At 51.6% G+C, this 9927-nt stretch overlaps 2 protein-coding genes across 2 annotated transcripts in view; both read left to right on the top strand.

The window, feature by feature from the left end:
• Positions 1-3: 3 nt before the first annotated feature.
• Positions 4-4966, top strand: LOC102490074 (serine protease 42-like; the record flags this gene model as incomplete). The annotated part of the gene is made up of 5 exons (XM_014585185.1): positions 4-13; positions 128-284; positions 906-1168; positions 2274-2434; positions 4061-4966. Coding segments are annotated over 5 exons (828 nt in total), but the record flags the coding sequence as incomplete, so codon positions are not given.
• LOC106733150 (serine protease 44-like) overlaps positions 4557-9927 on the top strand; it is a 9242-nt gene continuing 3871 nt past the window's right edge. The window contains 1 exon segment of the mRNA XM_014585184.2: positions 4557-4722. Coding sequence (XP_014440670.1) covers positions 4557-4722 — 166 coding nt within the window.

The raw sequence follows: 9927 nt of genomic DNA, 5'->3' as shown, positions 1-9927 counted from the left end.
CCCTTTGCCAAAGGTGGCCCCGGGTGCGGAGCAGGCCCTCCCCGCCGCCCTGGCGGCTCCCTGGGGCACTTCCCCCGGAAGTCCGGCAGACAGGCCTGCTTCTTTGCGTTCTCTATCGTCCCCTCAGTGTGCGGTCACTCCACCCTGAAAATCGTGGGAGGCGTTGACGCCGCCGAGGGGAAGTGGCCCTGGCAGGTGAGCGTGAGGATCAACCGCAAGCACGTCTGCGGAGGCTCCCTCATCAACGCGCAGTGGGTCCTGACCGCCGCCCACTGTATTTTAAGGTGAGCGCGCAAGTGGCCAGGTGGGGGCCCTGTTCTCAGCCTGCCCTTGAAACACCGTTCGGTTCCCTTGTCCAGGCAGATGGCAAATGCCAAACAAAACAGCAAACATGGGGGGGGACCAGCAGATGGCCTAGTGGTCATGTTGCCCGACTCACACATGGCCAACTCCAGTTCGAGTCCTGGACCTGGTGACTTAAAAATCACACCAGACACGTGTGTGTGTGTGTGTGTGTGCCCAAGATCCCAGGAGGAGAATGAAGGAGAAGGGATTGTGGTGTGGCCATCTACCTGCCTCCCCCCACCCCGGGGGGGAGATTTCTCTCTTTCACTCTCACTATCTCTGTCTCTCTATCTCTGGCGAGCACACACGCTCTAATAAGACAAAAACCTCTTAAAAAATACAAAAAGTCAGGGAACATGGGAGGCATTCTGCCTGGGGAGTCTGGTTCCTGAGAATACTCCAGGGGGCAAGCAAGCCTGTTCGGAGAGTGACTGAGAACCGGGGCTTCGTGGTAGAGTGGTGGGGAGGTCGAGGCCAGGCCGGGAAGCGTCTGAAATGTGTGACAGAGGCCCAGGGACGCTTCCCAGGGTCTCCAGGAGGGCTGTGTGCTGTCCCCACAGCCGTTTCCATTACAGTGTCAAGATGGGAGACCGGAGCATCTATGAAGAGAGCACCAGTGTGGTGGTCCCGGTCAGAAACATCATCGTCCACCCTCGGTTCACCACGTCTGTGACCGTGAAGAACGACCTTGCCCTCCTGCACCTCCACCACCCCGTGAACTTTTCCACCACCATCCAGCCCATCTGCATTCCCCAGGCGGCTTTCCAGGTGGTGGCTGGGACCAGGTGCTGGGTAACTGGATGGGGCAGAACAGCGGAAGCTGGTGAGTCTTCACGGCAGGAATCAACCCCTGGGCAGAGGGAGGCAGCCTGGGGTAGCCATGAAGGCCAAAGAGAGGGTCAAGAGGCCGGTGGGTGAGGGGGAGCAGTTTATCAGAGGGCCTGGCAGTGGTTCCCTGCTGGCTTGGAGACCCCAGAAATTCAGCTGAAATACGAATGTGTGATGGGAGCCATTTAGGAAAGAACGCAGCCTGTCCTGGGAACTGTAGTTGCCCAGCCAGGAGAAGAAACGCATGGCGAGGTCTCCTGTGGATTTGTGGGCACTGCACCGTGCTTGGCCGGTCTGGCTCCCTGGTGACAGAACCACATGCTGGAAGGTTCTTAATGAGCTCCCTGCCAGTCAGAGCTGGTCCTCATGGGAAGTACTGCCTTGATGGGGAGGGGACCTCTGTCAGTGGGGGTGTAGATGGAGCCAGAAGACTCCTGTTGGCAAGGCTATAGGGCCTCCTGTTCCTGGGGAGAGGCTAAATTTCTTTTTATTTTTTTCCTTTTCTTTCTTTCTTTCTTTTTCTTTTTTATTTTTGATAGGTTTTTGCTATAGGGTACGTGTGCTCACCAGAGAGACAGAGAGACAGAAAACAAGAAATCACCCCCCCAGGGGGATGGCCACGCTGCAATCCCTTCTCCATTCTCCTCTCGGGATCTTGGGCATGCATGCACACATGCTTGGCGTGAGTTTAAGCCACCAGGTCCAGGACTCGAACTGTGGTCGACTACACGGGAGACCAGCGACATAGCCATTATGTCAACTGCTGGTCCTAGAGAGGCTAGCTTTCGAACCTTTGGGGCATTCCCTGTCCAAAGTTTATGAACCGGGTCTAGAAAGTAAAGGTGCTCTACTGAGCCCAGGACGCCCTGTCACGATTAGTACCAAGGCCAGATTTCTCAGGCCGTTGAGGCCTTGACTTCCTTCTGGAATATTCTTCCTCCTTCTGTCTTGGTTTTGCTTCTTATATCGTCCTCTCCCCTGTCAGCTTCGAATGTCGGTTTTCTCCTGTGTCTGACGGCCCCGCCTATCCCAGGGCATGCTGGGTGTGTGGGCGCACACTTTCAGTGCAGATTGGCGCGCTGTCGGTCTCTGTTTTCCAGTAGAAAAGTTTTTGCCAGAAGTTCTCCAGGAGGTGGACCAGTACATCGTCCTCTATCAAAAATGCAATGAGATGATACAGAAGGCCCTGCCCTTTCCCAGGGAGGCCGTGCTGAGAGGGATGATCTGTGGCTATAGAGAAAGAGGCAAGGATTCTTGTCAGGTGAGCTCACGGCGCGGTCCTCCTGCCCAGGCGGCAGAGCCCGAGGCTCTTACGACTTCATCCGTTTACCCTACTTGAGTTAAGGAGGTTCGTGGGAAGAAGCCCCTCACCTCCGCCTGGCTGGCCTGGCCTATTCCTTCCGAAGGGAGCAGCCCTCGGGCCTGCAGGCGCTGCTAGGTGCTGGGAAGCTGGGGGAGGTACTGCTGGTATGTTATGTCGTCCGAATCTGGGTCCTCGTACATGGCCCTCACCATGCCACAGGGCTGTGCCTCGTTATCGCGGTCGACTCACATCACACCTACTGTATACTTACGGAAGGTGACACCTGAAGTCGTTAGATCACAGTGCTCCTGGGAGTACATGGACGAAGGCCCAGGCCCGTCCCTCCGCACCAAGCTATCTTCCTGAGGAGGGGACATTGGGACCTTAGAGGATGACTACTTGGACTCCTTTTTTTTTTCTTTTAAGTTATTTATTAAATTTTTTTTTTTTAATTTGATCAGAGAGAGAGAGAGAGAGAAAGTGAGAAAACATGCTGCCAGTTCTGGGACTCGAACTGCGGTCGACCATGTGGGAGTCCAGCGCCCCTAACCACCACGCCACCTGCCGGCCTGAGTACTTGGATTTCATAGAAAGAGGAGAACAGCATGTCCGGTAGCTCAGAGGTGTGAGGGAACTTCTCATGCAGCGAGGTAGTAAGTGTGGCCAGAGAAGTGGACTGACAGGGAATACGCGTGGCTTGGAGTGCTGTGTCAGGTTTCTAGACTCCGCCAGTTCAGGGCTGGGCCGTGGTATGGGCGAGTAACAGGTGGGCCTTTGGAGACACTGTGTCCTTGAGCTGGGTGGTGCACGAGAGCCGTTGTCGTCAGCAGGCAGTGAGTCTCAGGCAGGGTCTGGGGCCCCGAGGCAGGGGGTGGAGGTGTGTGTGAGGTCCAGTCATTGTCCGTGTGACCGATACCCATGGCAGTGGGTTGGGGAGACATCCAGGAGGACCCGCTGACGTGGCCGTTGGTGGGAAATGACCTGCAGAGTTCTGCTTGAGTCGGGGTACGTGGGGATGTCTGAGAAGGGAACTTAAAATATGGAGAGGATGAACTGTGTGGGTTAGGAGGGCCGGAGGACACTTCGGGCTAAGCGTGAGGACGTGGGTGGTATGCAAAATGTTTAGCAACCACCGTGCTCTGGGAAGTGGCCGGTCGGAATAGCCCCTGCGAATATTAAAGTCTTTTTTTTTTTTTTTTACTAATTTTTTTAAAAAGTAGTAAGGTTTGAAGAGGTCATAACAGAAGACACAAATACGCTCGTTGCTCTGGGAAGTTTAGACTCCAGGGTGCTGTGGACAGCTCAGCTGTTCATGTAGAAGAGACACTATCCAGGACCCCAGCCAGCAGGTGTTGGAGACGGTGCCCGAGACAGCAATGCACATGCACAGAGGGAAGAGAACTGCATTCCCATTCGTCTCTCAGTGGTCACATGCTCAGTTCACATGCCTATTCCCAGAGCCCCGGGCCTGGGAGGCCCTGGGAAATCCCTGTCCACATCCGTCTCCCCGACCCCTCGCAGCTTAATCAGCCTGCTTGTTGTGCTCTCTTCCGTTCCTGGAATGTGTTCTTTCTTTTTCCGCAGGGCGATTCTGGAGGCCCCATGACCTGTGAATATAATAACACGTGGATCCAGGTGGGGATTGTGAGCTGGGGCATCGGCTGTGGTCGTCACGAGGTGCCCGGAGTGTACACGGAAGTTGGTCACTACAGCAGCTGGATGCTCGCCGTGGTGAACCAGGCCACCTCTCTGCTTCCAGTGGTGTTCCTCATCCTACTCTCATGTCTGCTGCTGCCCCCGGGCATCCTGGGCACCCCGTGATCACCCCGGCCCACACCCTTCCCATTTCTGAGTCTCACACTTGGGCCTCTCCTCCAGCCACTTCCCCTTCCTCCTCAACTGTCCTGTCCTCAAATCCCAGTTGGACCTGTTGCAGAGCCACACAGTAGAGCATGGCGGGGAACTGGGGCCTGGAGTGTCCCGGCCCGGTGTGCTGCTCACCTCCCTCCTGGGCTGTGCTCTGCCTGGGTGGAGGAGGGGGAGCCGAGTCCCGCTGGAGGGCCGCTGACCTGAGGTGAGCATGCTCATCGCCATCTTGGAGAACTCCTACGAAGAGGAGACGTCGTCTGTGGTGACGCAGGTGTCAGACCTGGTCCTGGTTTCGGGGCTCTCACCCAAGACCTTCCAACCAGTCAGCCTGGTGACTGCTCAGAGAGTGACGGTGGCACTGCCAGGCCCCTGCAGAGGTGCGAGGCCCAGGACTTACACCTCTGCCTAATTGTCTGGGGCCGGGAGACGTACCCCTGTGCCCCTGTGTGGATCCGTGTGTGAGCAGACAGCCTCTGCCACACTCGCCCTCCTGGGGCACCCCAGTCTTGGCCCCCCTTCCTCAGTGCCCTAAGGCCACATCCAGGAACACCCCACGTTGTGTTGAGGCGGTTACGGAGTGCAGAGATTTCCGACGTCAACTGAATAAACGTGTGGAGAGTCCCCTGTGTGCCCGGAAGCTCTGCTCACCTGGGGTTTGGGGACACCGAAGACAAGTGTCCCTCCCGTTAAGTATAGTGAGATGTTAATGATTCTTTTGAGACCGCAGTGAGTGGAGGCCCTGTCTACACCGATGTGGGCTAGAGGATGGTGCCAGTGCACTGGGTCTGCTGTCTGTGCTCCTCAGAGCCATCGGCCTTGCTGCAGGAGCTCTGCAGCTGAGTGTGCTTCTGGGAAGGAGGAAGTGAGAGAGACTGAAAGCAAGACGGGGGCAGGGTACCACATCCCAAACTGCAGCCTCCATGTTCTGCCCGTTTCTGCCTTCCCCCTGCAGGAGAGTTGGGTCTGAGCACCAGATCACTTTGGTCAGGCTGTATTGGGGACAGATGGCTGAGGCATAGGGAGGTGAGAAGTGAGGGTGTTTCCTAGGTCTACTGGCACAGGTCTCTCACTACTCTAGAGTCCCAGGGTAGCTCCTCGAACATTTCATTGCTCCCAATTTCTTCTTTGTTTATGAAACTTTAAAGCTACCTGCCTTGGGAGAGAATTGGTGTCTTTTACATATGGAAAGACATATGTAAAAAAAGGTGCATGTGAATATTTCTTGAATAAAGGAAGGATTGGGGTATAGATACTTTTTTTTAAGAGAGATTTTTGCTGTAGGGTGCATGCGTGCACTGAAGAGACAGAGAGACTGAGAGACAGAAAGCAAGAAATCATCCTCCAGAGAGGATGGCCATGCTACAGTACCTTCTCCTCCAGTCTCCTCTCAGGATTTTGGGCATGCACTCACATGCAGCTGGTGTGAGTTTCAGGCCACTGGGTCTGGGACTCAAACTGCAATCGACTACATGGGAGTCCAGCAATGTAGCCATAATGCCATCTGCTGGTTCTGGAGTATAGATTCTTAATCATCTTCCTGGTTACCTTTCCTCCCCTTCCTTCTGGGCATATAGCTGGTCAGAATAGACTACATTTCTAAGTGTGTTTTGGAAGCTGCTGGGCCAGGATTGTGGTTGGCCATGTGGGATCTGGCTCCTTTAATGAGTAGGCTACAGGGCTGACCCCACACATATTTTCTCAAGTCAACATCACACTTCTGTGTACAGCAGAAATGTTTTATGCAAGAAACAGTGGTTGGCATAATGGCTATGTTGCCATGTAGTTGACCACGGCTGGAGTCCTGGACCTGGTGGCATAAACTCATGCCGGGTACGTGTGCATGCATGCCTAAGATCCCGAGAGGAGAAAGGAAGAGAAGGGATTGCGGCATGGCCATCCCTTCTGGGGGGTGATTTCTCGCTTTCTATCTCTCTATCTTTCTGGTGAGCACACATGCCCTATAGCAAAAACCTCTCCAAAAAAAAATGGAATGTTTTATGCATACTTGCCATTTCATTGCACAAAATATTAAATAGATATGGATTAATGGAGCGATACTTAAGAAAAATTTTGCAAGGATTATTTACAAGAAATACACACACACACACATACACATACAAAATGTATTAATTTCAGGCCAGCAGGTGCCATGGTGGTTAAGGATGCTGGACTCCCACATGGTCAACCGCGGTTCGAGTCTTGGACCTAGTGGCTTGCTTTCTCACTTTCCCTCTCTCCCTCACACTGTCTCTCTCTGGTCAAATTAAAATAAATAAAGTTAAATCTTTTGAAAATGTATTAATTTCAGTAAGGATGAACTGCTGGCCCTCATGCTGGAAGGAGGTTGATAGAATCATCTTGCGGGAACCAGCAGTTAGCATAATGGCTATGTCGCTGGACTCCCACGTAGTCAACTGCGGTTCGCGTCTTGGACCCGGTGGCTTAGAACTCACGCCGGGTGCGTGTGCGTGCGTGCCCAAGATCCCGAGAGGAGAATGGAGGAGAAGGGATTGCGGCGTGACCATCCCCCCTGGGGGGTGATTTCTCGCTTTCTGTCTGTCTCTCTCTCTGTCTGTCTGGCGAGCGCACGCGCCCTATAGCAAAAACCTCTCCAAAAAAAAAATCATCTTGCCACTACATAGCTGGCTAGTCTCTGTCTTGGTCCACTTTCTGCTGCTATAAAAAATACTACAGATTGGGTCATTTGGAAAGTAAAGCAATTTATTTATTACAGTCCCAGAGACTAGGAAGTCCAAGATAAAGGGGTTTAATCTAGTGAGGACCTTCTTGCTGTGTTATCCCATGGCAAAGGGCAGAGGCGGAAACAAGGGAGAGACAGAGGGCGAGTCAGAAGGGCAGGCTTCCTTTGTGACAACCTGTTCTTGTAGTAGCTAACCTACTCCTAGCATAATAACATTAATCCATGTATGTGGTTCTGCCCTTATCACCTCTTATTAGGCCCCACTTTCCAACACTGTTCCTTGGGGATATTACGTTTCCAGCACGTGAATTTGGGAGACTCATTCAAACCACAGCATTCTGCCCCAGTCACCAAAATTCATGTTTCCTCATGTACTAAATACACTCTTCCCATCCCAATAGTCCCTAAAGTTTTAACTCATGCCAGCACCAACTCAAAAGCCTAATGTCAGGGCCAGCAGGTGGCGTGGTGATTAAGGGCACTGGATTCCCACATGGCTGACCACAGTTCAGGTCCCGGACCCAGACCTGGCACCTTGCTTTCTCGCTTTCCCTTTTTTTTCTCTCTCTGTCCCTGTCTCTGGTCAAATAAAAAATTAATAGTAAAAAATGGAATTAAATAATTCTTTGTTTAAAAACATTTTAAAAAATCAGATATGGGTAAAACACAGAGCACTTTTTTTTTAAATTTTTTATAGGCTTTTGCCATAGGGTGTTCCCTCACCAGAGAAAGAGAAACAGAGAGAGGGAAAGGAGAAGTCACCTCCCAGGGAGGATGTCCACATCACAGACCCTCTCCTCCATTCTCCTTTCAAGATTTGGGGCGTGCATGCACATGCGCTGGTGCAAGTTGCAAGCCACCAGGTCCAGGAGTAGAACTGCAGTCAACCATATGGGAGTCAGCACCTTAACCACCATGACAACTGCCGGCCCCTTAAGGCCTACTCTAACACATGATGAATTTCCTCAAGCTGTGAGCTGTGAAATTAGAACAAATTAACATACAAAATACAGTGTGGGACAGTTGTAGTATAGATATTCTTCTTGCAAAAGGGGGAAAGAGGCAAGAAAAAAAGGTAACTGGTCCCAGGTAAGTTCAAAACCCAACAGGGAAAAGCAACATTAAACCTTAAAGCTACAGAATGACATTTCACCCCTTGTGCACAATCTTGGACATTCTTAAGGGTTTGGGCCCCAAAGCCTTGGGTAGACTTCCACCTGTGACTTTGTCAGACTCAGCCCATGCAGTGTTTCTCACAGGTTGGACTCTCTGCCTGCAGTTCTTCCAGGCTGGCAGTTCTACAGTACTGGGATCTTGGGGGTGGCTTGCCCCTATGGTTCCACATTACCCTAGTGGGGCTGTGGTGCTTCAAGCTCCAGTCCCACATTCCTGCTCAGCATTGTCCTACCAGGGCCTCCCTATGGTGGCTCCACTCCTGTGACAAATCTGTGATCCTCAGGCTATTCATAACACCCTTTGAAATGTAGGTGGAAGAAGCCATGCACCCACAGTTCTTAAATTCTGCAGAATTACCACCACCTAGACATCGACAAAATTTACAACTTGTACCTTTTTGAGCATCAGGCCAAGATGCATCTGGGGCCACTTGAGACACATCTGGGTCAACAAAGGCGTGTTGCACTGAAATGCAAGGAGCAGAATCCTGAAATGACCCTGAGCAGCAGCCTATACCTAAGAACCATTCTGTCCCTCTAGAGCTCTGGACCTGTGATGGGAGAGGTGGCCTTGAAGATGTCTGAAATGCCTTCCAGATTTCTCTTCTACTATCCTAATGAATGGCCTATGGCTTCATTCCATCTACTCATCAGTTAGTTGCTTGGACGCTCTGTTGGTTTCCTCTGCTGAAAATGCTCTTTCATCCTCTACCACAGGCCCAAGCTACAATTTTCCCAAATCCTTCCATTTTGCTTCCCTTTAAATTATAAATAGTCTTTAAGTCATCTCTTTCCTCTCTTATTTTACTGCATAACCCAGAATAATCTCCAGTTGCAAGGTTCTTAGTTTAATCACCATGTAGGTAACACATTCATGGGTTCTAGGCATTAGAATCTGTACATCTTTGGGAGGACAATATTCTGTTTACTATGGGGTTTTCAGGTGTTACTATTATGAATAAAGGACTATAAATATTCATTCAGGTTTGTGTGTGTCTCTCTGTGTGTGAACATAAATCTTTCCCAGGGATAAATGCCCGGGAGTATAATTATTGGGTCATATGGAAATAGAATATTTTGTTTTAAAGGAACTGCACTCTCTTTTCCAGAGTGGCTGTAATATTTTGCATTCCCACCACAATGTATGAGTGAGCCAATGTCTCTGTATTCCTGTCAGCATTTGGTGTTATCACTATTTCATATTTTAGCCAGTCTGGTAGGTGTGCAATATCTTCCTGTGATTTTAATTAACGGTATCCAACGTCACATGGATATCGATTTTCCCCAAAGATAGCAATGTCATCTCTAAGGTCGTGGTTAGTAATGTAAAGTGCAACATGTTACGCTATGTTAATTAGATTTTTTAGTGCAAACAAGTCAGGGAGGAGGAGAGCGAGAGCGAGAGCAAGAGCGAGCCTGAGCGAGCGAGAGAGAGGAGGGGCCTAATCACAAATCCCTCCCTGCCCCCCCAAACATCCACAAACCCCGCGGCGTGGCAGGGGTTGTGGACGAGTCTTTGCGTGATTGAGAGGTGGTGGCATGACACTTGCTTCCTGGGCCACTAAGAGCCTGGGAGGCAAAGGTTTCCTGGCGAAGGGGCTTGAGTTCCGGCGGGACGGGGAACAGGGAGGCTCCGCCCATGCCGCGACTCCGAGGCCCCGCCCCGGCGTCAGGCCCCGGCCCCGGCGGCAGACCCCGCCCCTGAC

This window comes from Tupaia chinensis, unplaced genomic scaffold, assembly GCF_000334495.1.
Source record: "Tupaia chinensis unplaced genomic scaffold, TupChi_1.0 Scaffold149184_1, whole genome shotgun sequence".
NCBI classification, from domain to species: domain Eukaryota; kingdom Metazoa; phylum Chordata; class Mammalia; order Scandentia; family Tupaiidae; genus Tupaia; species Tupaia belangeri.
Note: the sequence above shows the minus strand (reverse complement) of the source record. Positions and strands in the feature narration are given on the sequence as shown.